The following is a 22,545-nucleotide window of genomic DNA, read 5'->3' as shown; positions in this document are numbered from 1 at the left end:
ATAAACTATTAATATCTCCTAATAAATCGATTTAAATCATAATCTTATATATCATAATAATATTCGTTTATTTCCATTTATATATAATCTATCTTTAGTAGTTTTAAATAAAGTAATTCCCTTATTATATATTATATCCATTTTGATAATATAAGAAACAATAATTAAGGGGATTCCAAGCTTTCTTATAATAATAGTGGGCTGTATATTTGCTTTTATCTTTTCTGTTATTTTTCTGTATATATATAGATTAAGATGAATATAAAATATATTATTATAATCGATTTGATTTAAGGGAATACATTGTGGTAATATAATTAAATAAATCAATTAGTGGTAGTAGAAAAGAATAAACTGAATTGATGTGTTTTTCGTATTTCGGCAAACAGCTGTGCACGGTTACTATATGACAAACAATTCCTCTTACGATCCTTCAGCTCACCTCAAATACCACCTGCAAGCCTCAAATCTTTTGTATTTCGCGAGTCAAACTCAAAATTTTAAGACTTGCAACATATTACTTTCAAATGATTAAAATATATTAAATCCCCACTTCCGTCTTACGATTCATTGTTTAGATGTGCAACAAATTGCAAGGGGGAGATCTAGGCTCTTGAAGCTCCCGAGCAAGAAAAAAACGAGTCAATTCAGATATGCAACAATGAGAGATTTTGTCAATATTGCCGACGATATGGGTCATGCGTAACCTGTGATGAATCATTAGAAAAGTGGAATGGCTTCATTCATGATTCATTCTTAGTTGCGCGTTCATATCCGCTTCACTTGTTATTCCCGTACCCTATCCGCTACACTGCGGGCCGCTTATACACATCAACCACATTACCTAGATACCTACTAAGTAAGCTATGACTGTGTCTTGTTCGCATCATACGAAATACAAAACCTTACTAGCCCTTGGATGCGTTTCAAAAATGTGCCGACAGCCGTAGTGGTATGATTATTCAAGAGCGGGTAGGCATATCGACTCTGTTCTTCCCCACGTTGCGGGGAAAAGGAGGCGGGCCGGAGTCAAGTGCTCCTTTCCGCTGGCGGACTATGGATCTACCCCAGATTATTGGAATTGATAGATTCTTATATGTTACATCAATCTGAACACAAATATTCTTTAATTCTCAAAACATCTAATTACTTCTTTTTACAATTCTTCCTAAACCTACTGCATTGCGCTTAAAGTGCAACCATAATTGCAAAGTCACTCTCAACATGTTGGGGAAAATCACCATCGAAGACCATTTCAACCTCCCAGAGTTCGCCGAAAAGGCCAAATGGTGGGCAGGTCTCTTCGCTGTAGACGCAGATAAACACGTCCGAGAAATCAGTGATGTGAAAAATATACGTCTCGAATACGCCGACAAACATGGTGTCGGCTTCCATATACTCAGTTATACTGCACCCGGAATCCAAGATATTGTCGATCCCGCTGAAGCTCTCCGCGTTGCTGCTCTTACCAATGATTACATCCATGAGCAGATTAAGGATTATCCGGATCGTTATGGATCTTTTGCCGCATTACCCATGCATGACCCCGCTGTAGCAGCGAAAGAGTTGAGGAGATGTGTAACCGAGTATGGTTTCAAAGGAGCGCTGGTCAACGATAACCAGATCGCTAGTGATGGAGAATCAATTATTTTCTATGATCAACCGGAATGGGATGTTTTCTGGCAAGAGTGTGTGGATCTGGATGTTCCCTTTTATTTGCACCCTAAACAGCCCACGGGAAAGGTGTTTGATACGTTATGGGCGGATCGTAAGTGGTTAATTGGGCCTCCATTGAGTTTTGCGAACAATGTTTCGTTACATTTGATGGGGATGGTAGTCAATGGGGTCTTTGATCGAAATCCTAAGTTGAAGGTCATCGTTGGACACTTGGGAGAACATATTCCTTTTGATCTGTGGCGTATAAATCATTGGTTTGAGGATATCAAGAAACCATTGGGAATGCCTATTAAGAAGAGCATTTATGATTATTTCCGCGAGAATATCTGGATTACTACCAGTGGACATTTTTCGACGTCGACACTGAAATATTGTATTGAAGAGTTAGGGTCGGATCACATTATGTTCTCAACAGATTATCCATTTGAGTGTTATGAGGATGCGTGCACTTGGTTTGACGGGTTGGACTTGAGTCCGAAGGTTAAGATGGATATTGGAAGGGATAATGCCAAAAATTTGTTCAAACTTGATGGATTCAAAGGTCAAAATGAAGAAATAAAGAATTGAGGGTGCTTTTGGTGAAGTTGGGAAAGAAGATGAGTATGAATAGGTTGGTTTCGGCCTCAGATAGTCGTAATCTCGACCGAAATTTTTGTATACAAATTTTTGTAATTATTCTATGGAAATGAAAGCAACCGAGCATTTTCGAAGACGTGTAGGCTAGAGTCAGACGTGAATCTCTTTGACTTACTAAACAATTTAGTTGTAGGAATAGAATCGATATCATCTGGGTCAACTCAGCATCTGAATGACGGCTTTTTGCTCGAAGAAGGGATGTTTAAGAACTCGAATGAGTTGGATATTGATTGGGATTTTTGCTCTTTTCTCCTCGAACTTCCTCTATTAAATCAATGCTAACATACCTATCATAGACTATATTGCACTCTCTTATGGAAGACGCGAGTTTTATCGAGGCGTTCCAAGGAATAATGTCTAATGATTCCGAGTTTGATGATACCCAATACCAAGACACTCATTTTCCTCCAAATTGATGCATATTTTGGGTATCAATAAGACCTTCTTTCAACATTATCGACCTGTTAGTGTCAATTGTTTCGATAGTGACTTTAGGATTTCATGTCACTCTTGCGAAGATACATTCTCTTACATTAGAATCGGGCTCGCGAAGATTTGATTGCACAGTATAGCAACATTATACAGCGAATAACTCTATGTTTCACAGCTATCTAGTTAATTTGAAACATTTCTTATGTGGAGATGATCGAATAAAATTATAAGGTCGATTATACAGATTCGCTAGCCCGAACACCAAAACTCCAATGCCAAACTGTGCCTATGTACAAAATGAAGAACACACTAAGAGCCTTCTATTGATTGTTCCCCTGTCAAAAGATTCCAATAATTAAAATGCCTTAATTCAAGAAACCTCTCCTCTGACTTGCGCATAATTCTTCAGGACATCATCATGCATGTCATATCTGCCCGATTGTTAATGAAGATTCATCTCATCAAAAGGGAATGGTTGACTTACGCATTCATTTCTTCAATCGTCAATTTTGCCTTCTCGTCAGAAACTTTGTATACTGCTGAGTTGGTGTTACTTGAGAAACCTAAGATTTGTAGTCAGATTAGCTGTTGTTGCGGAGATAGAAATGTATCGAAAGTTGGGTAATCTCACCAATACGTTCATTAATATTCTCTCGTGCCTTTGCAGCAGCGGCTTGTACCCGGGTTGCACGGGGTTTTCTGACTTGCTCATAAACTCTCAAGGCCTCTTGTACATCGCCGTTGAAATGTTTCTCGCTGAAAACAATACCAAGAGCTGCTGCATCTTCGATGGCCATACATGCTCCTTGACTTTGATCTGGCATCATCTGCAATACTAATTAGTTCCAAAAGTGCTTAATACCAGCTGGGTCACAACTTACAGGGTGAGCTGCATCGCCTATGACACAAGCATTGCCTTTTTGCCAGTAAGGATAGGGTTCGTGAATCCACAATCTCCAGGGAGCAACATCCTTTCCGATTGACAAGTGTTTGTAAACCTGGGGGTCCAGATCTGGGAAAGGAGCAAGAAGTTCTTCTACTGTTCCTTTTGCGCCCCATGCCTGGTTGGAATAATCGCCCTTTTCTCTTGGAAAGAAACAGTAATAAGATAGTAGTTTACCGCCATTACAAGGCGAAAGAACAATCTTGTAATGAGTATTCAGACCTCCCCAGTATTCGAGTGCACTATTCTGCGAGTAATCAACCAAACCAAGCTTGACTGCTTCTTCGGTGTCTACATTGGCATGGAGACAACTGGCATCGGCCGCTCTCCTCTCAACTTTGATGCCAATGAGGGAACGAATCGCGGATCCAATACCGTCAGCTCCAATGACAACGTCATGTACTGCAGTATTTCCATTTTCAAATGTGATAGTTGCAGTTTCGACGTCAAGTCCAGAGCACTACCAAAGTACGGTCAATTAAAAAGGCTCAAATCTGGTCTCAGTCTGTTCAAGTATGCTTACCTTGTGATTGACGAGTAACTTAGCTGGTACTCCCGGCTTTTCTGGTTCAGCTACAGCACTATCCATAAGCATAGCGTGCATATATTGCCTGTGGAACATGTTGTAAACCTATTGCGACCACATCAATTCCTGCTATCTGAAATGTTGATCGGTGTTAGGAACTTACATGTCCCCACTTCTCTTCATAATCGTCGAGATCATACACAGAGTCAGGCTCTCCAGTTTTCCAATCGCGTCGGATTAGCTTCTTCAAGATGACAGGATCTCCCTTCTCAACCGGGACATCCCATTCATGTAACCATTTTGTGCCATTAGCAGCGCAAGATACCGAAGCACCAACTTCTCCAGCGTAATCTGCCCGTTCGTATATCGTGACTCGATGTCCAGCACGACGCAAAGCAATAGCAGTACTCAAACCTCCAATTCCACCCCCCACGACACCAATATCTAACGACCTGAATCCGGATTGAGCAGGCATTTTTGTTGTAAGGAGACTAAAGCTTCTAGACTCGCTTTCTAGAGCAGGAGAGAAAACGGAAGGGTTGTTTCTTGGTAAAAAGTCTTAACCAAGAATATATAAATGTTCGTGGATAATAGCCGCTCACTAGATCGATATGTTCAATGAATACTTTAGATCAAGGATCTGTAAGTTGAGCTGTGACTTAGTCAAATGATAGAAGTATGTTGAGAGTTGTGAACGGATATATATATGATCAATAGCCAAGACGGTGCATATCAAGTAGTGTGAATAATCGATACAATGGATCGTCAAACCTTCATGCGGCCCGGTGCCATCGGTGTTCTAAGATAAGACACAGATATCATCATAGACTATTGGGCTCAATAGCCCCAATAATTGACCGAACATTGGTTCCAGTTATCGAGGATCTCCTATCAATGAATATCTTTGTCTCGCTATAGTCGTGTTTGATGTTGCCGACACGAGAGGAAAAGAGCGGTTGATCCGACACGCAGCGGAATGTACCCGGCTAGTTCTATATTTTGTTGATAACATCCTCTAACCCCACCTTCTGATCAAATTACCTGCTTATAATTGGGGGAAGATAAGCGACCCACAGCTAAATATCTATATTTCATACTATAACGACACCCATACCCCACTTTGAGGGCCTTCTCCACAGTCCCTCTTCCGAAACAGAGAGATTCTTTCCGATTTCACATCAACAACATTCACTCCGACACATAATCATTGGCTTGATAATTGGTATCAATCCATCCATATCGTACTTTCGCAGCAAATTCGATCGAGGCGACGGAGACTCAGTTGTGGAGAAGTCGCTCATGATCCCCGAACAAATTACGCGGTAATGTTCCGCCGGCAATGCCTCGCCCAAGAGTACATCCCGATAAACGAGCCCGCGCGGCGAGAGCTTGCGTCCCATGTAAAAGTTCAAAGAAGCGGTGCGATGCAAACCTTCCTTGTTTATCATGTGTAACAAAAGGCCGTACCGATTCATGCCGATATCCGCCGTCTTCCCCCCTATCCTCTCCCAGTCCACGACGCCAAAGAGTGTCGGGGCATTCACTAGATCACGTTACCAGAAATGTGAATCCCCCGACTTTCACTCAAATTCGGTCTGGGCAACCCTCACCCGAGGAGAGAAACGTCCAGTCTTCACGGCAAACTATTGATGCCGCTTCCACCCAGCGTCTTGAGCCATCGGTGGATCCACTTCTTTCAGGCGAGAACACCACCAGTCGGAACACCACGCGGGCTAGTACTCGTGAATCTTCACCATGTCAACGTTCTACAATGTTACAGAGCTCCCAAGGCGAACAAGGTTGGCGGAGATTTCTTCTTTCCAGACTTTTGTTAATCCAAGGATTAGCCAGAGCTGACACATCTGATAGTTTATGTTGGTAACATTGCTGCTATCTCCTTCCTGCACTTTCTCCAAACTACGCTTAAGCGATATATTGGCACTTCCGTTTTTACTGAACGCCGGGAGAGCAACGTGATGTTAGAAGTCGAGATTTCTAGAAACAATAGCCCCTTTGAAGATGATTTAGATCTCGAAGAAAAGCAAAATCTGATTGCTTGCTTTATGAGAGTGGTAGGGCTTTAAGCTTGGTTCTTTCCCGTAGCTTCAAGACACTAACTTTACACTTTGCTTAGTCGAATGGTATTCTTCATCTCTTCTCACGAGATGATATATCTAAATTGTTGGCCATCAAAACCGATGCTGCCAACTCTTCTCCGAGCTCCCGCTCACAACGAGAAGATCTCGCTTGTCTTTTTCTGATAATAGCAATAGGGGCTCAATCTCGAGGCAAGGATATGTCCGAGATTCAACTTGCGAAGAAGTATTTTGCTCAAGCCCAGCAAATGGCCTTTCTTGACATGCTGGAAAATCCTTCGTTGTCTATGGTCAAGTTGTTTTTATTGATGGCAATGTATATGCTCGGGGCATGCCGCAGGAACACAGCTTTTATGTATATCGGCATTGCCTCCAAATCTGCAACTATTCTTGGGTTGCACGTTCCATATCAACATCCTCGAGTATCCCCCGAAGAGCGTGCTGCTAGGTAGGCTTACATCTACAACTTTGTGGGATATCTCGCATTCGCTAACTCTATCGGCAGGCGCCGCATATGGATGAGCTCACGTGTTCTTGATTTGCTCTGCAGCTCCATTCTTGCACGTCCTAGTAGTATACCGTCAATAGAAAGAGACGAATACGAGATAGATAGCTCAAACCCTGAAGATATGGACCATCGAACATTAGCTCTTTATGCAACCTACGAATCTTCATCTATCATCGAAACCATCGTACACAAGTTTGCCAAATCTAGTCGCGTCGACGTGCAGTCCGCCGATACTTATCTTCAGATGCTGCGAGAATGGAGTCAGGCCCTACCTTCAGCGCTTCGCAGTGTTCCTGACTCCGCGTTTGAAGGTGACTATTGTGAGACTACGATTGGCAATATCCATGTTTCATGCACTTATTACGTAGGCATCATGATGGTAACGCGACAATTCCTCATCTCACATGTCATGTTTCAACTACGGAGGAATAGCTCTAGCAAGTCTAAGAGAATCAACGAGGTCCCGCCAATAAGTCCTAGTGAAAGGGAGAAAATTGTTCAATTCTCGGATGCCTGTGTACAATCTGCCCATTTGATGGTAGAGCTATCGTATGAAGCATTTCTCGGTAATGTTCTGCTTGACAATATGTGTATCCTTAAAGCTTGGCTGTTTTCCGCTGGACTTGTACTCGGCTTCTCCCTCCTCGTAGAAGGCGAAGCCCCAACGCATATTCATAGATCCTTCGATCACGCTTGTACTGTGCTTAAGAAGCTTGCCCGATTGAGTCCCCAAGCAGAGCAATACTATGATATCCTTCTTCGGTTCAACACCGCGATCAATCTATATCGGCAACAACTGCTCAAAGCCCAAAAGGACAGTAATAATGTATACGTTGAGAAGCTAATGACTATCGGGCCATTCAACCGAGAGTCTCGCGAAGGAGAATCTAGTACTGAATTCCAGTCACCCTCGCAGCCAGTATCTACGACTGATCAGACAATTCCAGGAGGGATAGGGGCGCAGGGTGATTTAGCAGAGATGTATGCAACTGATTTCTTTGGGATTGAAAACGAAATTCAGATGTGCGATGCTCAGATTGGCTATGATACAGGAGTCGCGGCTGATTTGAGGTGGCTATGCTATGTATAGCAGCTACTAGTCCAAATTTCTAAAAGGAGAAGAGGCAAGGACAAAAGAGGAAGACATGAAGAAAGCAAGACTTTCGAACAGACGAATTTCCCTGAGATTCGCCAGAGACTTTTCGATTCAAGATGGAGCATCACGATACAATTGTTAATTACTTTCTAGCCTTGATCTCTGCTTCATATCAAGAGTCAAGGTATCAACGAAAATATAATCATAATATTTTTTAACAATTGTCATGCCCCGTTTTCTCAGTGGCAATATCACATCGATCATTTCTCTCGTCTGTGAATCAACATGCACATATGCAAGCATGTAAAAAAGAACAGTCCTCTAAATGCTAAATAGCTCATCTCATCTGATCTCATCTGATCTCATCTTATCACAACATGACACATTCCCTTCAACTCGGCAGACTTAGCTTCGGCAATTTCAACCTCCCCCCCTTCTCCTTTCCCGGGGCCCCCAAACTTTCTCCAGGATCACTCTACTTTTTTCCTCTCTTATCGCTCTTTTCTTCCGCATCTGCACCCACAATGTCCCAGGCATCAACAATAAACTAATCAGCACCCATCCAATCAGCACTCCAAAATTCTGTCTCAATGTATTTTTCGTCCCATAAATAATCGCTCGCGCACCCATCATATCATGTCTCAAGGGCCACACGATTCCCCACTTGTAAAAATCGTTAAGCATCTCCGTGGGATAGAATCCGGTGGTCACGTTTGAGATGACCCAGAAGACGAAGAAAACGGGTGTGAAAGGCATGCCGAGGAGGTTGTTGATGTTTTCGATCGTGAGACCGAAGGCCATCATGGAGATCCACGAGAGCATCCAGTAGAGGGGGTAGCCGGCTGGTCCAAAGTGGAGAGAGAATGGTATGTGCCACATGCATGAGAGCGTTAGATAGAAGAGGGAGAGGAAGAGGAAGACGGTAGGCAGGACGGCTAAGCGATAGATGTAGTAGATGTTCATGGGTATGGTTCCCATGATTGTATCGCTGAGTTTGTCGAACATGAGAACGGAGAGAAAAGAAACAATGATAAGATCTAATTTCAAGCAGGTTAGTAACATTTCTCTTTCTACTGGATAATAGGATTAACAAAGTTGTGGCAGATACGTACAGATCGTTCCAATCTCGGTCGCGGCTTCGGCTGTCTATAGTCAAGCATATCAGTATTGAAATAAATGTCAAGAAAAGGCCTGAAGTAGAATATCGACGAACCGATGGTACTGCCGGTGCCATATTGAACACCGTGAATCCTGCTGCAACAGAATTTTGAACTTGTCTCTGCAAAGCGACCATATCCGACCCATCTGTTCCCTGTAGAAAAGCGTTTTGTTTCTGTTTCGAGAATTCCAGTACGAACTCGTTTAAGAATTCGAGTAACTTCGGATACACTGCTCCTCCAATCACTAGCGCATTCCTAGCTTCCTCGTAGAAAACATGAATTGCACCATTCGGATCGTACATCTCATCCCCAATCTCATACGCATGATTCATAGCATTCGTAGCGTTCTCCATTATGACGATGCCCACCCAGAATTTCTGATCGTGTAAGGACGCGCGAACATTATCCACATTTCCATACATGGAAGTTCCATCTTGATTCACGAACCCCAGCGAGTGACCGTGATCTTTGGCTCGTGCCGCTGTTGCCATGTCTTGGAGATAATTGCCGATTTCCGAGTGATCAAAATCGATAACTGCGATAGTTAAGACGGGTATATTGTATTGTAATGAATGGTCACCGCCCCAGTATATAGACATTGTGCCCATTATCGTAGTGATCAAAAGCACACAAAAGACCACAAACATCTTGATCCATAGTTTCCTGTTCTCTGCAAGGTGCGGTGACAAAGGACCGGGTAATGGGTACCTGATTATATTCCTATATTGATTTCGGCTGGCTCCTGTTAAAGATTCTTCATCAGACTGGGGATCCCGCCGGCCCCTAATCGAGGACCTAATGGTACTCCCCGGATATCGTCGGCCACTAGGTAGTACACTGAGAGACCACTCTGTAGGAATGGCTGGCTCATCTTCTCTAACTTTTCTCCTATCGATAGTATCATCTGTTTCATTTCCCAGCGCCAATGACTCCTCCGAAATATAAAATGTCGAAAATGGTGGCATTCTTTTAGTTCTGGTGAGGTAAAAGGGTCTCTTAGGATCGAGCCTAGAACGCGGAGGAAGTTGAAAAGGCATCTTGACTTTCAATTTATCCTTCTCTCCCAACTCAGCTCAGTCTTTCATCGAAGTCCGGTTCGATTCACAGCCGAATAGAGTCAGCCTACAACGTGTATTCTGCAATCATACTGCGAGGCAACACCCACGTAAAAGAATTCAAAGAAGTTGTGTATCTCGAGCTTCAGCAAGAGAGCTTGAACCATGCGGCGATCCTCATCTTTACATACATTACATACATCCAATTCGAAGCACAAATATAAAAAGCCAAGTATGCAGGATCAAATATCCTCATCCCGCACTCACAAATGAAATATTCCATAAATAGGTAAACGCGACAAGCCGAAGCCTGTTTACATCTTATCGCATGATAAGTATCGTATAGCATCAGAGTATATCAAGCCTCTTGATGCATATCATCTGTACAGCTGATTATGCCATTTCCGCCATTTTTCCACCTGTGGTGTAACGAAATAGCCGGAAGGATTTTTCCACCCACCAGGTTTCATCACATCCCCGGTATGCAGAATCTCAACAAAAGAAACTTCGATCGAGTATCTTCAACGCGAACCATTTGCGCCGTCAACATTTTCTAACATCAACTATCCCTTTCATTCTATCTGTTTGATAATCTGCACACAAGAGTTTCGTAATGATCACTTATTCTCCGACATGCGGAGGTCCGAAATTCATCAACCTGTCAACGTGCTGACGCCACTTGACGAATCAATATCAGCTTTCACCAGCAAAGGACATTACTTTCAGCCCCTTCATCTCTCATTCGATACACGTGGGAAATGAAGATACTATTCATAAATTCTCACTGCATTGTTTGTTCCGTCTATGTCGTTTGTTCCGACCGAGAATATTTTGTTCCCGTTGTAGTTCACACTCGAATCTACAATTTGAAATGAAAAATGTTACCGTGTTTTTTGAGATAATTTTTCTTCTTTTCGAGAAAATATATCTCCGAAGATGTTCACATCTTCGTTTCATGGACCTTGAATGTGGAGTCCCATTATCTTAAGAGCGCATCACAAAAATCCACACATTTCATACCCCAGTACCCCATTGTCGACTTAGACACATGACAAAAACAAGCTGTTTCAGATAAACGATTCTGAACGGCTCAAAGTTACTCATTGGATAATGGGTCTAGACACAGACTCAGGATTTCGGAAATAGGCGCAAAGACGGAAGAAGACAAACGGGACGGCTGAAGAAATCTATGTGGTGAGATTCGTATGCTCGCCGAGCTCGATTACTTGTATATTATCCATTTTTTTATCGACGGAGATTCGGTACACACCACCCTTTTGCGAGTTTTCATTGGTACTGTGTAGCCATTATATACCTAACTAGGTATCCAAGTATGCATGTTCAGTCTTGAGTTGAAGTCAGCTTGTTATATCTTTAACACGGAACCTTGACATCAATGTATTGGTATTCTAATTTGGATCCCCTTGTTGAGTTTGTTCTCAAGGTCTTGCAAAGTTTCGAGAATGGAATCGTCTTGCACAACAAAGATCAAAACATCATTGATTGTTATCAGGTAATACTCTAGACTAAAAAGAACGGGCTCTATTTCTAGCTTAAGGAGATTGAAGAACTAAAGAAGAAAACAAAGAGGTAAGTTGTGGTCTAAGAATGTGAGAGCTCCGGTGGATCCATGGCTTCAACATAAGAGACTGCCGAAAATAACGGCAATGCGATCCTTGTAGCTCTAGTTTTGAACGGTTCAACCGTCAAGTCTTCTGGGAAATCCCCAACATCTTTCCCTTCACCACACTTACAGATCGGGGATACATAAGGCTCGATAGAAAGGGGGGCTTGAGTATCTCGATACGCGCAGGACGAATCATGTTCCCAACCCCGTCGGCATGACTCTACTGCTGCAGGTATCATTTTCTTCCACAAAATGTGCTCGTTGTGAGTAACTGGATAGCTCATCAAATGCAATAGTGCTGGGGGAAAAGGTCTCTGACCGAGAACATCAGAAATGACCCAGCCGTCGAACACCAGTGAGCTTGTTTCGCGGCTATGGCGAAGCCCATTTGAGACTAACAGCAAATCGCCAACATTTTCGCTCATAGTGGCCCCTTTGACGAAGACGCCACATAGCTTGGTTTCATCCATGTGTACCATTATTTCAGCCAGCGTATGTTTCAACTGGAGAAGAGCGCTTGGAAAATCACTGGTTGATGTATCTTTGTTACGAAGCATGCGTTTTTCACGACCGCTATAAACTTGATCGTCTACATCCTCCAGCCAATCTGGATTGCTACTCTTTACCCATGGAAGAGTAGAGAGATTGATTCGAGGGAGAGCCCAAATTGCCGGCTGATTGGATGGAGAGGTGATCACCGGAAAGGGATTCTGGTCATAACCACCAGATTTCAGACTTGGTGCGAGAGGGACGTTGACTTGAATCCAAAGACTCTTTCTAGCAATCTTGGTTGTCGCTTTGGTTCCATCTATCGGGTATGGGAAGATGAGTCGGTGGCTGAATTCTCCGATATTCAGGAGTATAGAGCATGGAGTAATATCGGAAAGTGTAACAAGAGCAGCTTTTTGCAGTGCTTTGGTTTCCTCAGTTCCGTCTACGAAACGGTATGTTGCCTGCAGTGCAACGGACTCATTAAGCTTGGTAGCTGCTATAGTGATCCTGCTCTCGGAGTTATTGGATTGTTCAATTGATGGTTGCTCAGAGGCGATCTCTGGAGCGGGTTGTAAACGGGACTTAGGAATTCCAGGGGGCACCTTGGAAACAGTTACTCGTTTTTTGTTCTTCCCGGACACCGAAGAGACTACCATCTCTGGTCCTAAATCCATCATGTACCCTGATCCGTTCATATCAATGGTAACACATAGCCCAATATGCCATTTTTTCCCTTTCACTATGTGAGCAGGTACGGGAAATGAAATGATCAAATCGGAATCACCAGCCCAGCCTTGTGGATCTTCGATGAACTCTCCACACAATTCAGGATCTGTTTGTGGTTTGAGAGTTCCAAAGAAACCGTCTAGGGAAAAGAAAAGATTTTCTTCGTTGGTATTGGGTCTGAATACGTAAGCGTGAAGCCCAGGATGAGGTGTAGAGTCAGGCTGGAGAAATATTTCAAGGTCCCTCCGAGGCACCACCATTGTGACAAAAGAATAATATGCAGTATCATAGCCTCTGGTTCCCGGCACAAAATTAGAGATATCAATGTGCGTAAAGATTTCCAAGACAGTTTTAGCCCCAATGTGAGAGACTGTATCAGCTGCGATTTTCTTCTGTAGACTCGTGCAGAAGGATACCCAATCAGTTGTGGTATTTTGCTTAATGAGATGCAAGATATTGACGAAACTCAATCGTGTATAACAATTCATCGTTTGACTGCGTAAAGGTCGGACTCCTGGTGCGATGCGGTTTTTAAGGTTTTCAATCGAGAACATCTTCATGTATGTATTGAAGCATAATTGAGAGAGTTCATCTGCATCGACTTCGATTTTGATAGGCTGACTCGATGTGGAACAATAGTGATGGTCTCCAAATGATGGAAACCGCCAGGGTAACCGTGTTCGATAGCGGTGGGAAGATGTCTGTTGAGTCATGTCCTCGCTATAATTGTTGTAGGTAGTATAGCCCATGATTTGACCAGACGGTGTCAGCCCAAACAACAACGAAGCCAGATTGACATCCATCAAAAGTGCAGCCTTCAAATTTTGCTTTAAGTCAAGAGAAGAGATCCGCAAACTTTCAGTATATAGAACAGAGCTGAAAGTTCTAGATAGGAGGGGCACTGTGGCGGGTAGAATATTGAGATGCCCATAGTAATCCACAATATTGGAAGTGTCGATGACCTCGAAAGATGGGGGTAAAAGTGATGCACCGGGACCATCCAACAACATTGGTTTTGCAGACCATGAATCTGCATAAAGACGGGTAATAACAGATGTGTTTCTTGACCTGCCACGAGATGCCAGCTCATAAGAAAAGGTAACTGCATCTCCCATATAGGCATTGATCAAAACGGAACCCGCAGCCGCGTATTGTGCAAAGGCTTTGCACCATCCCGCAAAGTCTTGTTTTGCGGATGTTGCCAGGGCTTCCATACGTTGCTTTTCACTTAGGGGATTGTCGAATACCTGTGGAACGTGATACGCCGACAAAGGATCGCTGGTGAATGGAACGATGAAATCCTCTGATATGGCGGATACCATAAAAGTTGGATTCAAAACTCCCTTTCCACCAAAGCCAAGAGCCTTGACATCACCTTCGTTCCCAGCAACCACCCCCTTTTCCCAATAGCCCTTAAGTGCATCCCAACCTGGATTTAAGCCTGCAAACCAGTGTACCCCTGCAGAGTAAGTCACACATGCTCCTCCTCCGTGAGAGAACTTTTGGCGTATCTCTGAGAGGGTGTGCCGTCTAGGTGCTTCATATTTTTGCTGCTCTTCTGCACTCCTCTGGATAGCATATTTCTCCCAGATCTTTCGAACGCCCTCAAGAGTTTGCAAGCTAGCAAAAGTAGTGCTGGAATAAGGAGATTCTGCCCATGTCTCTGGCGATTTGGAGTAGGACAAAAGTTTCTCAGATTGGTCCTGTAAGAGCTTCAAATCCTCTTGGGGAATTTGATAGTGGTAAAACAGATTCCAAATTGCACCAATCCTCGTTCTATCGTGTGGGGATTGAGAGCCGTATGATGCAGCATTATCGATGATGAGGGAGAACAAAATAATATTGCGAGCTAGTTAAAGATCAATACTAACCAAACCCACTAAACTGCGATAGGAGCATAAATTACCTAAAATAGCTGGGTCGATATCACAACACACAAAACTAAACTTCTCATTGCCTGTGTAAAATGATTACAAATGGTTAGAAGCGTTTTGATAATTGCAAATGAATGCGGGGTACATCACGACCGATCTTACCTGGTTTGTCTTCGCAGAACAACGAATATAAAATACTTCTGGGATCTCCACAGGCAAGAAGAAGTATATCCGTACCCTCTCCATCAGATTTAGCAGCATGGTATTCGAGAAGATTGACGGCTGGTGTGTTTCCAATCGGATAAAAGATATGAGTGTCCAGTGTAGGAACGATTGAAATATTATGCATTGTGGCAGCAAGATCATCTATATCCAAACATATGATAACCAGCGTTGGTATTGTAACCTCTCAGGATGTGTCAATAGAATGAATTGGTGGCCGACTCAAGTGCTCTGCTTGTTGTTGTGTAGATAAGTACGCGTTGTTAAGATGCGGTATCAGAATATTTTTCTTGCTAAGCCGTTTGTGGACATTCTCCCTGCTACATGCACGGCACTAAAAAACCTCTCCATAAGGATATCCTTATTCAAAAACCTCTATCTAAGGATATCCCGAGTTTACTAGTAATTCACCATATTATCAACGATACCTCTATTCCAAAATCGAAGTAAATCGCATTTCAATTCACCAATAGCATTTATAAGACGATAGTTCTCCAATTGCTGTCCTGTTCTGAGCCCTTTTACCACGATGCCCTATCTATACCGGAATTCCGGTATAGAGAAGTAAAAAGAGCGAATCCACAATAGCCACCTCGACCGCTTGTTTGGCAGCCGAAATCTTCCAACGAAACCAACGAGTGAGGGTTAGCGAGGACTGGATAGGCTAGATTTCATAGTCAGGGGTGTGAAAGGGAAATCATCTCCTCGCTTTGCTGGCTAGAGGTTTCTATATTGTTAAAAACTCAGATGGTTTTGGAATAATTCTATTCATTGAAAGCTCTGAAGTATAGATATTGTCTTAGGTCTTGATTGCTGCAATACTCTTCAAGCAAAATACTTATCCATTGGAACTTCATCACAGAAGCGACCTAGCACAAATTTCTCCCACTATAGCTACCGCCCTCACATGACTTTTTAACCACAAACACACCTTTAATAACTCTCTACCGCACCTTTACTATCATCCGGCATATCCATAACCCATCCCTTAGGCCTCTCTCTTCCTCTCACAATCATACCATAAACCGCCGTTTCCACCTTCTCTACACAAGTCCTCATAACCTCCATCTTCTTCTCTACATCCCTTCCCAATCCCACATTTCCACACCTAGTCGTATCCAGCTCTTCGAATCTCATTCTGATATCTCTCAAGTCCGCCAGGATCGTTCTCTCCTCTTTCCCCGGCAATTCTCCATCCGTCGCCATTCTCGTGATGGCAAATCTCATCATCTCGCCTACCAGATCAAAGATTCCAAGAACATAGTCATCGCCTGTGAGGTTCACAGCTTCGGGCAAAGAAGCTTGAGCAGCATCAAGAGGGACTAATTTTTGTTCAGTCAGGTAGTGGGAAAAGGACACAGCTTCCATGTATTCTTGAATACCCCCTGAAATCTGTCGTTGGTAGCGCCAAGAATTAATGCCCGTGAGATCAGGTGATATACCGGCAAAGAGATCATTAATCGTAGCTAATCTCTCCGAAGTTTCCTTGGCAATTCTTTGAGGAAGAGGCTGATGGAGTTTTTGAACTCTGAAAATGCATGTTAACACGATGATTTATGATCTCATATAGGTAGGTACTAGGTAGGCGCTTTTGAAAATTGTGCATACCTTTGCAACGCAAAAATTCTAGAAAAAAAATTAGCCCAATCCGAAAACCCTCACACGTAGCGCTCCAAGAAAAATTCCCTACATCTTCTTACTCCCCGCCGTGATATCTCTACCCGCCTTGATAATCCTCTCTCTCCGATCATGATGTTCGTCCAATTCCGCTCTGAACCCCTCGAACATCGGCATGAAAGGACTTATCGACGCTCCCGCCTTTTCTTCCGATCCCTCAAACTTTCTCTCCGACTTCTCCTTGGAAGTACCATCATGTTGACGTTTAATACCTGGCATATCTTCACTTTGCGCTTTAGATTCCTGCATTGTACATCAAGTAGGCCTGCACTGGTGCAGATTTGTGAGGCGTGCGGTGGTGGGTGGAGTTGGATGGTGAGGTAAGCAAACAGGGATATTTGGGGTGAGAAGATGGATGTGCGAGTAGTTTACATAGTGGGGTGAGTTTATCATATAAACACGTGCAGACTTCAATATCAAAAAGGAGCTCGAGATTATTTTGCCAAAGTTAAGTGGAAGTGACCACAGTCGAGGCAGTTTGACAATTGTCATGATTTCAATCATTACATAGAATTGCTCACTATCATATCCTCTCAAATCTCGCCTCAGATTTGGAAGTCTCCCACCAATCTCTGCAAACTTCCCCACACATCATCTCTCCCGTCCTGATTTCTCAGTTCCAACTCTTCTCAATTTCACAAAGAGCGAGAATTGAAGCTCTTATCCCTCGAGCTATAGATGCTCCGCTTGAATCATCAATTCAATCTACCCCACTAAAACCATGGCCCTCTCAACCCGCACCCTCTTCACCCTCTCCATCCTCCTCCGCATAATCCTCTTCTTCTACGGTCTCTACCAAGACGCGCACTCCCCCCTAAAATACACAGATATAGACTACCAAGTCTTCACCTCCGCATCTCTGTATACCTCTCGCTCACTCTCTCCCTACACACGGGAAACCTACCGATACACACCTCTCCTTGCCTGGCTCTTACTCCCCACCACATCATCTCCCCAGTATCTCTGGTTCCACTTTGGCAAGATCTTATTCGCCGTGTGTGATATACTGGCGGGATATTTACTCCATGTGATACTCGTTAGTCGGGGAATGGATGTTGGACGCGCGGGGAAATACGCGGCGATTTGGTTGCTGAATCCGATGGTCGCGACGATTAGTACGCGCGGGAGTAGCGAGGGGATTTTAGGAGTGCTAGTCATAGGGTTATTGTGGGCGGTGTTGAAAAGGAAGATTGCATTGGCCGGGATGTTATTAGGATTAGGAGTGCATTTTAAGATTTACCCGGTGGTGTATGGGATTAGCATTGTTTGGTTTTTAGATCGGGAGACGATTTCTGCTTCTGGAAGCAGGAATGTCGGTGGGAAGGGAACGAAAAGGGGAAAAGTGGAGAGGGAGAGGGGAAAGGATGATATTTGGGGTGAGGTTATGGGGTTCATGAATCGGGAGAGGATTATATTAGTGACGACTAGTCTGGTGACATTTATGGGACTTAATATCCTGATGTATTACATGTAAGCCGCTCTTCCCACACTATTCCAACCACCAAAACTCTCGCTAACAAACACTCTCAGCTATGGATATCCCTTCCTCCAACACACCTATCTCCACCATCTAACCCGTATCGACCACCGACACAATTTCTCACCCTACAACACCCTCCTCTATCTGCGCTCCGCCTTCCCCTCCCCCTCCCGCCTCCCCTTGGAATCTCTCACCTTCATCCCTCAACTTCTCCTCTCCACTGTCCTCCTCCCCCTCGCCCTCTCCAAACACGACTTGCCCACCACTATGCTAGCGCAAACCCTCACCTTCGTGACCTTCAACAAAGTAGTCACATCCCAGTATTTCCTCTGGTACACCTGCTTACTCCCTCTCTACCTTTCTACTCCCTCTTGTAGCCTCATCAAATCACCACGCAAGGGGATATTTGCTCTATTTTTGTGGGTTGCCACACAAGCATTTTGGTTACATCAAGCATTCGAGCTTGAATTTTTGGGTTTGAGCACTTTTGTGCCCGGCCTATTTGTGGCAAGCCTCTTATTTTTCGCTACGAATGTCTGGATTTTAGGTGTCATGGTGAAAGATGTTGGTCGGGGAGCGGCTGCTGTTTCTGGAAAAGGGATTTGAGGTTTGAGTCTCGAGAAGGTTATAAGGGAGGTTGGGGAATGAGAGGAAGACTGTTCACTAGGATGATACGTATTAACATGTGCGTCAGATGATGTATGTAGAGAGTAGACATATTCCACACATCGGCCTGTACATACATTCTCACACATCCATATTAGAAATCTATTAGCAATGATTCTCATGATTTTACATATGATCTGCTGAGAGTTCTCTATGGATTTAGATAGGAACCTCTCTCTTGCTGTAATTTGAATATGTGAACTGAAACCACCGACTGCACATAAAATACCCTTTGCTTCCAGAACTAGAGTCGAGAACGCCTGCTAATGCCAGATGAAAAAAGTCCCAGCTCCAGTTCCATTCCCAGCCCATCGCCAAAGCCATATCCTCAACCAAGTCCTCTGCTCAATAAGTGTTTTACAATACCCTTCCCTTATACTCCGACAAAAGAATATGCTAACCGTGAGACGAAACCCTTCTTTAGCTAAGATTGCCCACCATATGTGCAATGAAAATTTGTGATATGATGCGATATCATCCATTTATGTAATTGTGATACCACCCGAAAGTGCAAGATAATTTGAAACTTTTATAGAGAGTGGTCGAAATTTTGAGAATGTAGTAGGCGTAATGTATTGTCCATCCTTGTTGATAGCCAGTTCACCAAGAGTTTCTGCTTTCTCTGCGAATGATGCACTTGGTCGACTGCTTGCCAATGCATCGACGATTGCGGGGCTCCATATTCCCGTGCATTGGTTATTTTTGAGCTCAAAATATGGGTTGAGCGGTGGAATTTGTGACTCTGCAGCACTGTTAATATTATCCAGGCAATAAGAAAGTTGCTCAAACTTACCAAGGTCTATGAATCTGATTCTCAGGTACTCAAGGGCCGCTAGCTTATTCAATGATCGTACACTTGACAATACCAATGCTTCGAAGGCCGAGATAAATGACATATCACTTATGCCAGATCCGTCGTTCCATTGCTGATTAGGGCGGCAGCAATTCTTGACAATAAAGTCTATACTCTTCAATTTCGAGGTACGTTGATTTGAAATTTTGGCCGCTGTGTCGAAGAATCCACGACAAATCCTACCAGTATATGCCAAGTGCTCGAGAGTTGGAATCGATTTGGCTAATTCATCGCAGAAATGCGTCTTCTGGGTGACCTTCCTGAAGAAAGCAGGTGATACAGTTTCTCTGCGATAGTCGTTTTCAAGACATAGGTTAAGATGTGTAATATTCTGGGGTATCCGGGGAGCAATCTGCGCGATGCAAAGATATGACTTCGACTTTGGTTTGGCATAGGATCCGTGCCATTCATTGAGGTTCGGTAATGCTGTCGCAATATTCTGGAAATCTTCATTCGTGCGTATAATATTCCATTGTCCCTTGCAGACAAGAGTTCGGATAGTACGGATCTTCGGCAACTTTGTTTCATTCGGACGGAATTGCTGAACTTGAGGGGGTTTCTTTCTTTCTCCACCTTCCAGAGTCAGGATAACAACTTCAGGGAAGGTATTTCGAACGAACTGGAAGATTTCTGATAGGGTAGAGTTGTTATCTGGGGTTTGGTATGTGACAGGATTCGTAGGCTCTGCGCCGAGATGTGCAAGTGAGCGAATTAGGGTAGAACGGTCTGGATTAGTTGTGGGTATCCGCATAACTCGATCGAAGGGCAACTTCTTCTGTTGAAACACCGGAAACCATATTTCGATGTGCTTTACATAACGACACAAATGTGAATGAGCATAAAACCAATCTAATGACTGCTGAACGGAATCCATGGTCCCCTTGATCTTGAGATGTCTATATAATCGTTCTTGGATAAGACTTCTCCATTGAGTAGAGACAAGAGCCAACTCTGAGACTTCACGACGTCTCGAGTGTCTTAATGCTGTGCCCCAGCCCCGAAGCACCTTGGATTTCCCCGGTATAATTCTTGCAGAAGCCGCAGCCCTGAAACCGAACAAGTGATCGAGAATGCATTCGTGAATTTCAACAGGAAGGTCGCACAAGGGCGAACCCGAATCTGGAGCATGTTGTTGAATCGGTGAAGGTTCTCTCCATTCAAGAAGTTCCAGCTCGATTTGTCGCTCTAGAATCTCTCCATCTAAAGACTCCTGTCGCGGAAATGGTGTCGATGCCGGCCTTTCGATGTTTAGAATGTCATCGACTTTGGTATGCTCGATCAGAGGTGCTCGCGTGACTGTTGGCGTAGACGGACCCGGAGTGGCTGGGGTTGAAGCAGTCGTCATGATGGGAAACAAATGCTGGCTGAGCTCACTCTCTCGTAGTGGATGATTGGAATACATATTAGTATATTTCTTGCTACCGCGTCCACTCTTCTACGCGCGATATCCAGGATTAATCATGAACAAAATAAAGGTGAAGTCGAAATGGTGGATGGAGGTTGAATTAAAGACGTATCGTTGTGTGATCAAGGCGAGAGTAACTTGTAGGAAAGCGAGGCAGACCAGATGATTTAATGTGATAGTATTTGGAACAGCTGTAAAATTCGTGAGTATACTTTAATATGTGGTGGTACGGGATCTTATATGACGATTGGAACGATCGCTGTACGAGTAGGTAGGCAGTGTTGTTTCTTGTATCTCGTTGGAAGTTTTGCGCTGGTTGCGTGCGACAAATCCTTCGGGGCTGATAAGGTTGCTTCACAATGCATATGTTTGGGAGGGAGATCAGAGAGTAAGAGAGAAAAAGAAAGGAAAGGAAAAAGGAAAGGGAAAGGGAAAGGAGATATAAATCTTGAATGGCTGATAATATTTAATTGGGCTATATGTTATTTGTGGATTGTTGGATATGGAAAATGGAAAATTGAGAAAGGGAAAAGGGAAACGGGAATGGGAATGGGAATGGGAATGGGAAATTGTGTATGGTGTAGGTATGGTGTATGGTGTATGGTGTTTGGTGCGTGGTAATGGTAATGGTAATAAGTGGTGTGTGGTGGGTGGTGGAAAGAAGATTAAAAGAGTGACACTATAGTTCCGTACCAATGCCTACTAGGTCAGTAGCAATAAGTAACACTAAAGCAGATTGAAGTCAGCCGAACATTACGATCTCCCATCTATAATTTTTGACTGATCATCAAACAGCAAGCAGGAAATGGTACCGAGGAAGCTGGATAATATTAAACATAATCATACCGTGTCATTGGTCGTATGCCGGGTAATCTCACTCATTCTCATAAAAAGGCATACACAATACATACACAATACATACACACACTACAGACACAATACCTCCCTCCCTCCCTACCTGGCTAATCAGTATCAAATTAATTAACATGCTATTAATACTTGAAACGAAACATAAAACATCCATATAATATTCTCCATCGATGTGATTTTCAATAATGATTATTGCCAAGGAGATTAATTGGTGTCCGAACCTGCTATCGAAAGATGAAACACTTCACTGCTTAATCACTGAAGTCTACGTACAGGTACCTCCTATCTAATATTACTGGTAATCTCGTCGTGTGCGGGGTTGTTGTGAGTGAAGTGGTATTTGTATGAACCCGGAATATACAAGTTAATCGGAATATATAATCGGAATATAGAATCGGAATGTATAATTTCAGCTCTTTCACTGTTAAAAATACCGAGTGCCTATCTATCTATCTATCTTACATTATGTCTTGTTTTACCTGATATATCTTACTCCTTTTTCTTGTATGCACATTTCCCCAGAA

At 43.3% G+C, this 22,545-nt stretch overlaps 7 protein-coding genes across 7 annotated transcripts; 3 read left to right on the top strand and 4 right to left on the bottom strand.

Annotated features, from left to right (window-relative positions):
* Positions 1-1,224: 1,224 nt before the first annotated feature.
* On the top strand, positions 1,225-2,244 carry Bfra_000509 (putative amidohydrolase family protein; the record flags this gene model as incomplete). The annotated part of the gene is made up of 1 exon (XM_037330955.1): positions 1,225-2,244. One exon carries the CDS (start codon positions 1,225-1,227, stop codon positions 2,242-2,244), a length of 1,020 nt encoding a protein of 339 aa, XP_037197288.1.
* Positions 2,245-3,115: 871 nt separating this feature from the next.
* On the bottom strand, positions 3,116-4,689 carry Bfra_000508 (putative salicylate hydroxylase protein; the record flags this gene model as incomplete). Its single annotated transcript, XM_037330954.1, has 6 exons — positions 3,116-3,176; positions 3,230-3,308; positions 3,377-3,572; positions 3,627-4,148; positions 4,212-4,319; positions 4,378-4,689. 6 exons carry the CDS (start codon positions 4,687-4,689, stop codon positions 3,116-3,118), a joined length of 1,278 nt encoding a protein of 425 aa, XP_037197287.1.
* Positions 4,690-5,553: 864 nt separating this feature from the next.
* On the top strand, positions 5,554-7,908 carry Bfra_000507 (putative c6 transcription protein; the record flags this gene model as incomplete). The annotated part of the gene is made up of 4 exons (XM_037330953.1): positions 5,554-6,013; positions 6,084-6,286; positions 6,349-6,758; positions 6,816-7,908. 4 exons carry the CDS (start codon positions 5,554-5,556, stop codon positions 7,906-7,908), a joined length of 2,166 nt encoding a protein of 721 aa, XP_037197286.1.
* Positions 7,909-8,389: 481 nt separating this feature from the next.
* On the bottom strand, positions 8,390-10,111 carry Bfra_000506 (putative mnng and nitrosoguanidine resistance protein; the record flags this gene model as incomplete). Its single annotated transcript, XM_037330952.1, has 4 exons — positions 8,390-8,461; positions 8,488-8,951; positions 9,027-9,060; positions 9,128-10,111. 4 exons carry the CDS (start codon positions 10,109-10,111, stop codon positions 8,390-8,392), a joined length of 1,554 nt encoding a protein of 517 aa, XP_037197285.1.
* Positions 10,112-11,731: 1,620 nt separating this feature from the next.
* On the bottom strand, positions 11,732-16,996 carry Bfra_000505 (uncharacterized protein; the record flags this gene model as incomplete). Its single annotated transcript, XM_037330951.1, has 5 exons — positions 11,732-14,823; positions 14,881-14,931; positions 15,011-15,130; positions 16,012-16,598; positions 16,761-16,996. The coding sequence occupies 5 exons, from the start codon at positions 16,994-16,996 to the stop codon at positions 11,732-11,734; spliced, it is 4,086 nt and encodes a 1,361-aa protein (XP_037197284.1).
* A 472-nt stretch (positions 16,997-17,468) lies between these two features.
* Positions 17,469-18,833, top strand: Bfra_000504 (putative gpi mannosyltransferase protein; the record flags this gene model as incomplete). Its single annotated transcript, XM_037330950.1, has 2 exons — positions 17,469-18,217; positions 18,278-18,833. The coding sequence occupies 2 exons, from the start codon at positions 17,469-17,471 to the stop codon at positions 18,831-18,833; spliced, it is 1,305 nt and encodes a 434-aa protein (XP_037197283.1).
* Positions 18,834-19,375: 542 nt separating this feature from the next.
* Bfra_000503 (uncharacterized protein) lies at positions 19,376-21,148 on the bottom strand (the record flags this gene model as incomplete). Its single annotated transcript, XM_037330949.1, has 2 exons — positions 19,376-19,635; positions 19,687-21,148. 2 exons carry the CDS (start codon positions 21,146-21,148, stop codon positions 19,376-19,378), a joined length of 1,722 nt encoding a protein of 573 aa, XP_037197282.1.
* Between the last annotated feature and the right edge of the window lie 1,397 nt (positions 21,149-22,545).

This window comes from Botrytis fragariae (assembly GCF_013461495.1).
Source record: "Botrytis fragariae strain BVB16 chromosome Unknown tig00000001, whole genome shotgun sequence".
In the NCBI taxonomy this organism is placed as follows: Eukaryota; Fungi; Ascomycota; class Leotiomycetes; order Helotiales; family Sclerotiniaceae; genus Botrytis; species Botrytis fragariae.
The sequence above is the reverse complement of the archived record's forward strand: the minus strand, read 5'-3'. Positions and strand labels throughout refer to the sequence as shown.